General features: G+C 38.9%; 1 protein-coding gene across 1 annotated transcript; it reads right to left on the minus strand.

The window, feature by feature from the left end:
* Window positions 1-3,811: 3,811 nt before the first annotated feature.
* LOC104608251 (uncharacterized) lies at window positions 3,812-7,780 on the minus strand. Its single transcript, XM_088896722.1, has 2 exons — window positions 4,941-7,780; window positions 3,812-4,402 (listed from the first exon to the last, which is right to left on the minus strand). The coding sequence occupies exons 1-2, from the start codon at window positions 7,609-7,611 to the stop codon at window positions 4,038-4,040; spliced, it is 3,036 nt and encodes a 1,011-aa protein (XP_088752848.1). The 5' UTR covers window positions 7,612-7,780; the 3' UTR covers window positions 3,812-4,037.
* Between the last annotated feature and the right edge of the window lie 962 nt (window positions 7,781-8,742).

Consider the following 8,742-nt stretch of genomic DNA (forward strand, 5'->3'; position numbering starts at 1 on the left):
GGTCCTCTAATTCAGTTCTTGCAGGTTCCTCAGCTCCCGCCGCCTACAAAGAAGAGGAAAAGATGGAGTTCTCGTAGGTCCCTCAGCTCCCACCGCCTACAAAGGAGAGGAAATCACCTCATGGAGAGGGCAATCAGGTTGCACTACACCAGGGAGCTCCACCATCCCCTGAGTTACAGGCCGCCTAGGAGCAAGTCAAATGACGAGTCCACCCAAGTAGCTCTCCACCAGGGAGCTCATCACCAAGTAGCTCTACACCAGGGAGCTCATCACCAGTAGACCTGTTCATGGTCCGGGTGGCCCGACGGGCCGGCCCGACCCCCAGACGGGCTTGAACAGGATTTTTGGCCCGCGGGCTTAACCTCGGGCCAAAAAGCCCGGCCCGCATAAAATTCGAGCCGGGCTCGGGCTTTGCCAAAATAGCCCGGCCCGACCTATAGTTAAACCTAAGTAAAAACCCTATGTGATGTCTATTTGAATAATTTTTTTGATTTGAGGTCATTGATTCACTTGTAAGCCCATTGTTCATTTAAATAGGGGAAAAAAAACATTTAAATTAAAATAGAAAATGTCGAAAAATTTTGAATTTCTTTTATTAGGTCGGGCTTCGGGCTTTTTATCAGGGCCGGGCTCGGGCCCAAGTTGTAGGCCCGTTGGTCGGGCCAGGCTCGGGCTTGGGCCTAACAGTTTTCTGTTAATACAGAGTCAAAGCCCGGCTCGAGCCCGGCCCGGCCCGGCCCATGAACAGGTCTAGTCACCAGGTAGCTCTCCACCTGGGAGCTCGTCACCAGGTAGCTCACCACCAAGGAGTTCGTCGCCAAGTAGCTCATCACCAGGCAGTTCACCACCAGGGAGCTCCATCATCCTCTTGAGTCACAGGCCACCTGGGAGCAAGTCAAACGACATGGTACTTAGCCAAAAAATTGATACATGACCAGAAACGGTTACATCAGTTCCCAATATAGGATGTGCGTATGAGGCGCCAGGTGTGAGGAGCAATCCGATGTCCAAACAAAGGACCCTAGTTGACCAGTTCATAATATCTAAAGAATGGGAAACAAATATTGGGATGGAAATCCTCCTAATTTAATTGGCATCTCTTCAAAGCAAATTGCAATTTGCAAGATTTGTCTTTTATGGACCCACCTATTCCATATAGTTTCTTTTTCTTTTTGCACATGAAATATTGGGTTTGACCCCATACCCATAGGAGCGGAGACGGATCGGCTGCCCACGTGGCGTGCCCCATAGCGGCCCTACCGCCCATCCCCTCCGAACATTGGGAATATCTCCCCATCACAAGCACTGGAGGATGGCTGTGGGGCAAGCTATATGGGCAGCCGATCCGATCACAGAAGGGGTTGCTATACGCTGTACCCAGATAGCAGGTTAGTAGTACAGATGCAGGCTTAGCATTCGCTACATGGAGAAACTGCCTTGCCAATTTAGAGGAGTAAAATAGGCCATGCCGTGCTAGCTCGCGGGCTATCTTGGGCCGTGCCGCTCTCCCTAGGAATAATTTGAGGGGATGCTCCAGTACAGCCCACGGTCCAAGTTTGTGTAGGCTCGTGTCGTGCCGCAGGCCTGGGTTGGGCAGGCTATAGGCTGTGCTGTGGACCTGGGCCATGTCGGGTTGGCCCATAGGTCGGGCCTTGGGGGTGGGTTGAACCGGGCCTTTTTTATATTTTATATTCTTTTTTTATTAAATAAAACTAAAATATTTAACTTTTCTTTGGAAACTATTTTAAAAATAAGAAATCTAATAAAGAAATGGGAAAAAATATTTAATCAAATAAGAAGTCAAAGAGACAGACTCAAAAGTGAATAACAAATTGGAAGAAAAATAAGAATTTTATTTCATTTAAATTTGAATGATACAAAGCATACGATGGTTGGACCAATGAAATATGAAAATTGAAAATGGAATAAATTAATAAAATATAAAGAATACAATATACTTGTTATTAAAAATATCAAATAAATTAAATAAAATTAAAACAAAGTTTACAATAATTTGAAAAAATGCTATACAACTATTGAGTATACAAAAAATATTGAGTTCATCATTTTCTCCTATTGTTCTTGACTTTGAGTATCGGGGTGCTCCCAATACGATACGGGCCGATATGTAACGGTTTTTTGAACCTTGATTCAACCCCGTAGTTATATATACCAACCACAATCTGAAATGTATTACCTTAACTATTTCCTTCACTCTTGGTCTATGCAACAAATGGATGTACCCAATGACTCCGGATTTCCTAATTCCTACCCTACCCACATAACACTACTGCAGTCATGTATGAGGAACATCTCATTCTCTTATATGTAATTATGCAGGAGAAATGTTTCCAATGCACTGTTTATAGGAGATCTAGAGTTGTATCTAATGCATTTTTGAATGGTAATTTATAAATAATCGATGAATAGGTGACTCAATCGTAGGCATTTAATGTGCCTGTTTACCAAAAACTTAACAGTTTTCTTGTCAAATTAAATAGAGAATGACCCCAGTATTTTTTGATAATTTTTTTTATTAAACAAAAAATGTCTAAATTTTTATTGTTATTTCTTTATTTTTTAAAAGACTATTTGTATTAATTGTAATATTTAGTTAATTAATTATTATTGTTATTATTAAGTATTTAATTAATGATTTTACTATAAAAATTTAAAGATTAGTCAAAATGTAATATTTAATTAAAGATTAATATTATTTTTAATTAGTAATAATATTCAGTATTTAATTACTATATACTATTGTTATAATAGATTTTCTAATTACACTAAGTTCTAGTAATTTATATACCTTTAATGCACAATCAGTTTTTGAAGTTTACTATTTAGTTATAAAAGATTAAATTAAAAAAACTAATATGAGTCTTACATCTTTGTAATTTACAATCTATTTTGATGTATTTTATTTGAAACTCACTATTAATTTATGTTTTTCTTTTTAATTTGATTTAAGATATTAAATGAGATCTATTGGTAAACTATTACCCACTTTATTTGGTATTTACTATTTATCTAATAAATCTATTTTGAGTTATTTATTTTTAAAAGTTAAATTAGGTTGCTTCCTAAAAGTTAAATCAAGTTTGTAATTAATAAAGTATTTTCTTTTTGAAAAAAAATTATTTAAAAATAAACATGAATTTGTGGTAATCTTTTAATGGGTCCCACCATTTGTATTTAATAGAGTATGGATAAACATGCGTTAAGCTAATAAATAACTGTCTATTGAGAATGTTTAGGAGTGAAAGGACCCACTTTTTGAATCCTATTTCTTAAATTAATAGCATGCCACGTGTGACAGTGGACTGTGGGGTTTACCAATACCTTCTCAGACGTATCTAACTTTCTAGAAAAATGAAAAGACCACATGTCTGAATGATGGGGCTGTAGCCTTGTAGTGAGTTGTAGATTTTATCGGAAATTTCTCAAAAATTACCACATGTCTAACTTTTCAAAAAATGAAAAGACCACTAGTCTGAATGTTAATAATGAATTATGGACTTTAACAATAATTTCTCTGAATACCTTCATTTAATATAAATAAATATATATAAGGCCGACTCTTCCATGTTTGTCAAAAAGCCTTGACCATAGTTACGTCCTCGATCTTTATGTGGACCGTATCTTAGTGTCAAGAAGTGATAATCAATGCAGTCGACCTTCATGGTCTCGGCAATGCGTTCGCTATACATAAGATCTACTGTTTATTTATCAAAAGAAGAAAAGTAAAAATTAAAGATCCATCACCTTCCTATCATACATGGAACAAATTGGTTGGTCAAACAGAGTCCATAAAATTAATTTATAACGAGCCAAAGTTGACTTTGGACCAACATTTCTCTCTCCTTCGCTATTATTTATACAAACATAAATATTCTTAATTTTATGACTGAAAAGTCTTTTCTGACTTAATTATGATATTTATAACAATACAATACAATTAACTTATATATATATATATATATATATATGGTACCATTGCTGATATAGGACGGGCTTTTTCACTCATTCCATCGCTTTTAATTGATAAGAGTATCTTTTATGCTCTTCAATTTTTGAAGAATGTCTCTCGTGTTCATGCGCAATTCTGGTGAATCAATGGCACATGATAACCCAATCCCTAATATAGAGACCAAAGCTTGCTCAATCTTAGGGCTTAAAGGTAGACCGGCATGGTGAACACCATCCACTTGCAGTAGCAGTTCAGGGTCCACAACTTCTTTAGTGTTGACAGGGAACATCGATTGCACCCACTCGGCTAAACTCACATCTCTGTGAAATTCCTCTTGGCGGGTTGGGCTCTTCCCTGTGAAGAGCTCTAGCAACATCACTCCATAGCTATAAACATCTCCTCTGGGTGATGGTTTAACACCTAATCCATACTCTGCATTCATTCCAGGCATTTCCATTAGGTTATATGTCAAAGGAGTTCCAAAACCCAAATAAAAAACCTCTTCTTTATTTCCAGGTTGGTTGTTTTCAAGTGTACTGACGCATTTAGGCCTCGTTTGTTTTACGTTATCTAGGCATTTATCCAAGCAAGTGATTCCTGGGAAAACGTTACCCAGATAATCACAAATATAATGTTCTCATGATATACTCACCCTCTAGGAGCTAGGAGAGTATTGGTTACTCAGATCAAAAAAATACCGCAAACCCCACTGTAGAGACAGCCAAGCACAGGAATATTAATGCATTTCTATGAGATCCACTTGCCCCATTTTTATCGCAACACGAACAAGGCCTTAATTATAACAACTAAATAATAGTGCATTACCATCATCAAGGGTTGAGGAGGGGTGAACCAATTGCTATTATATTCCTGGTTTCTTTTTTTCTGTATATTTTAAAATTAAATGCATCTAAGTATTGAAACGAAACAGCCGATGAAAGCGTTTAATTATGTAGGGAAAATAACATACCTGGAGGTATATATCCTATGGAGCCCTTGAGGCCGTATGTAGTGGTAGTAGAATGTTGTTGAGTGGATGTCTCAACCATCAAAGTTGCGAGACCAAAGTCCCCTACTTTTGCATTCATCTCGTCGTCCAACAGCACATTGCTTGGCTTAAGGTCGCAATGCAGCACTGCAGGTTGGCAGTCATGGTGCAAGTAGTCCATGGCAGACGCAACATCAATGGCCACATTCAACCTCTCCACCACATTCAGTCCTCCCCCTTCTCCTTCATGCTTTCTCCTTCCACGAATCCAATCCTCTAAGCTCCCATTCTCCATGAATTCATAAACCAGAGCCTGAAACTCCATGTTCTTGGAATCAATGCTCGAGCAACAAGTGATGAGCTTCACAAGATTCCTGTGTCGGACATTCCTCAGAGCATTGCACTCAGCGATGAAGCTCTTCAAAGCTCCTTTTGTCCTGACGTCAAGGACCTTTACCCCGACAATAACTCCTTGCCTCAGAACTCCTCTGTAGACAGACCCGAAGCTCCCCCGCCCAATCAAATTCTCCGGACTGAAATTCCAGGTTGCCGTTCGTAGCTCATCATAAGAAACCATTTGATGCTGCACCTTCAAAAGTATTTCTGGGACCGAAGCGACGGTTTTGGCGTTTCTTCTTCTGTAGAAGAGAATTGACAGAAACAAGCCTAGCACTAAACACAGTGCGATGGATCCAGCAAAGGTCCAAACCACAGTCGTTCTATTTTCACGACCTTGGATTTTCTGACATGCAGAAGGAAAACAAAGTTTTGGGTTACCTTCGAGATGAAGCCCTGAGCGATTTCTGAACACTCCATCTGTGGGAACTTCTCCTTCAAGGTCATTAAATGAAAGGTTCAAGTCTTGAAGGACCTGAAGTTTCTGAAGATCATAAGGAATGGAGCCAGAAAGTTGGTTGGACGAGAGGTCTAGAGTGTTCAATCCCCGTATTTTTTCGAGAGTAGCAGGTATATGGCCCGAGAATAAATTCTTGGCCAACAACAGGTACTCCAAGCTTTTACAGTCTCCAATTGAATCAGGTATGCTTCCTGACATGTTATTTCTGGAGAGATCAATTTTCACTATGTTTTCCAACATTCTAACTTCTTGTAGAATAGGTCCACTAAGAAAATTCTTGGATAAATTCAGAAGAGAGCTCAAACCGGAGAGCATGAAAATATCTTTGGGTATGCTTCCAGTGAGTCTATTGTTAGATAGATCCATTGAAAGCAAGCGATGATAGTTACCAAAAGTGGCAGGTATTCTTCCCACCATTTCATTCCCAAACAATTCAAGCTCATTCAATTTGCTCAGATTACCAAGAGAATCTGGAATTTGGCCTGAAAGCTTATTTCCAGCCAAACCCAACATCTGCAGTTGATCTAGTTGGCCAATTTCATCTGGAACTTCCCCAGAGATCAAATTATGGCTAACGTTTAGCAAAGCCAAGCCTCTAAGACGGCCAATGGACGGGGGTAGATTACCATATATCCGATTCCCTCCCAGGTATAATTTTGTCAGAGTTGTTGATAGATTGCCGATGTCTTTTGGAATCCTACCTTCCAAAAGATTTCCATCTAAGGCGAGGTATTGAAGATGGGAAATGTTGGACAAGGAAGTGATGAAACTTAGACCAGAATCACCAGAGCTTACAATCCGATTGAATCCAATATTATACATTTCAAGGTCTCGAAGGTTTTCTAAGCCTCCAGGAACTGATCCTTCAAGAAGGTTCCAGGACAACCGAATGCTTTTGACTTTGGTAAGATTATGTAGTGAGCCTGGAATTCCACCCGTAAAGTTGTTGATGCAAAAATTGAAGTCAATAAGGTCTGGGAGATTATTGCCAAAATCACTTGGTATTTTACCCCACAAGCGGTTTGAAGCCAAAGCAAAGAAAACAAGGGAGGAAATGTTGTATAGGGGTTGAGGGACATTGCCTGTAAGAATGTTGATGGAGAGTTCCAGCTTTTTCAAATTTTGAAGACGGCCCAAGTTACTGGGTATCAACCCACCAAGGGAATTGGTGGCTAAGTTTAGAGTAGTGAGTGAAGAAAGGTTTCCTATGGAAGGTGGAATTGTACCAGAAAGCTGGTTTTTATTCAAATTCAAGATTTGTAGGTTTGAGAGGGCGCCAAGCTCTGGAGGAATTCCTCCTGATATCTGATTGCTCGTCAAGTCAAGGACCATGAGGTCCGAGCACCTGCTTATGTTAGGTGGGATCGGACCCTCTATGAGGTTGGAGCTTATGTTTACAACTTGCAGACGAGAGAGAGCCCCAATTCGATCAGGAAGAGTTCCTGCAAGTTTGTTATTTTGGAGATAAAGGAAGCGAAGGAAGGAAAGATTACCGAGATGTGGAGTGATGGAGCCAGTTAATCCAAGGTCTCCAAGAGAAAGAGCTACCACTCTTTGCCCGGATTTGTTGCAGGTGACTCCTGTCCAATTGCAAGGTGAAGACTGTTGGCCCCATGAAGAAAGACTGTTGGAAGGGTCTGTTGCGATGAGGGACTTAAACGCGGTTAATGCCTCCTTATCTGTAAGAATGTCTAAAGAAGCTGACTCTCCAACAGGAGCTGGGCTTTGGCACTGGCAATACAAAACCAAAACAATAGCCAGGTAAAACACTGGGAATACTCTAGAGAGAGCCATCATAGCATGAGAGAGAGAGAGAGAGAGAGAGAGAGAATGGGACTGAGCCACTCTGGTTTGGTTGAGCAGGAGAATGAATGGAGAAATGAAGAAAAGAGGAGAAGAAGAAAGAAAGATAATGGAAGCGAAAAAGAGAGAGAAAGGGGAGAGAGGGAGAGAAGGAAATGGGAGGGGGATGCTGCTGCTCTTCTGTTCTTTATGAAATTAAAGAGAGGAATGTGACGTATTCAATTTGAATTGGCGCTGGAGCAGAGCGATGGGAAGTCGTTGATGACATGGGTGAGACTTTTCCTACCCACTCTCTAGGGCTCGTTCAATTTTGGAGTCATCTACTACATCCATGAGGTTGAAGGCTTGAATTTTGTAAACCACTGGTGACTTGTGATGCTGAGCAGATGGGGTCAAATTTCAGCAAAAAAAAAAAATTATCGAAGTTATAAATTTTATCTATACTGCTATATGTAAAAAGCGGATGGATAAAAGTTATATTTGAGTATACACTGTTAGTCTCTATATTTACTCTTTTACTTTCACAGCACATGCCCTTACACCATCTAGATTATAAAAGTTAAATCACATATTCACTTAGGATCATATTGTATGAAAGTTTTCATTTTCAGTCTTTCATCTTTATTTTCATATGTGCATGGCTCATTTCTTAGGCTAGTATTTGACTAAATAATCAAATGAGAGGGAAAATAAAAATTAAAAGTTTCATTTGAATGGATGAAATTATGATTTTCTTAGGAAAAGTTTAATTCATTTCTTATATAAAATTTTGTATAACTTTATGCGTCTAGAATCTAGTTGAAATTTCAATGAAATTCTTCATAGAAAAACTATAATTTTCTCAATAATACAAGGAAAAATAATGCCATTTCTTTTTTAAAATATGACTAAATTATGATTTTCATAAAGAGATTAATTCTACCGAAATTTTATCTTGAGACTTCAATAATTGCATCGGTTTTTCACACTTGGAAGATGTGGATGTGGATTTCTTCCTTACACTCGTCTTCCTTACACTTGCATTTGCATTCTAATTTCTACTTTATTCTTTTCTGTCCTCTTTTTTCTTCTAAAAAAAATGTTGTGGCCAAGATATGGTTTAAGGGATCTCAAAGAAAATGGTGT

Source organism: Nelumbo nucifera, chromosome 1 (assembly GCF_055504915.1).
Source record: "Nelumbo nucifera cultivar China Antique chromosome 1, China Antique-T2T, whole genome shotgun sequence".
Taxonomy (NCBI): domain Eukaryota; kingdom Viridiplantae; phylum Streptophyta; class Magnoliopsida; order Proteales; family Nelumbonaceae; genus Nelumbo; species Nelumbo nucifera.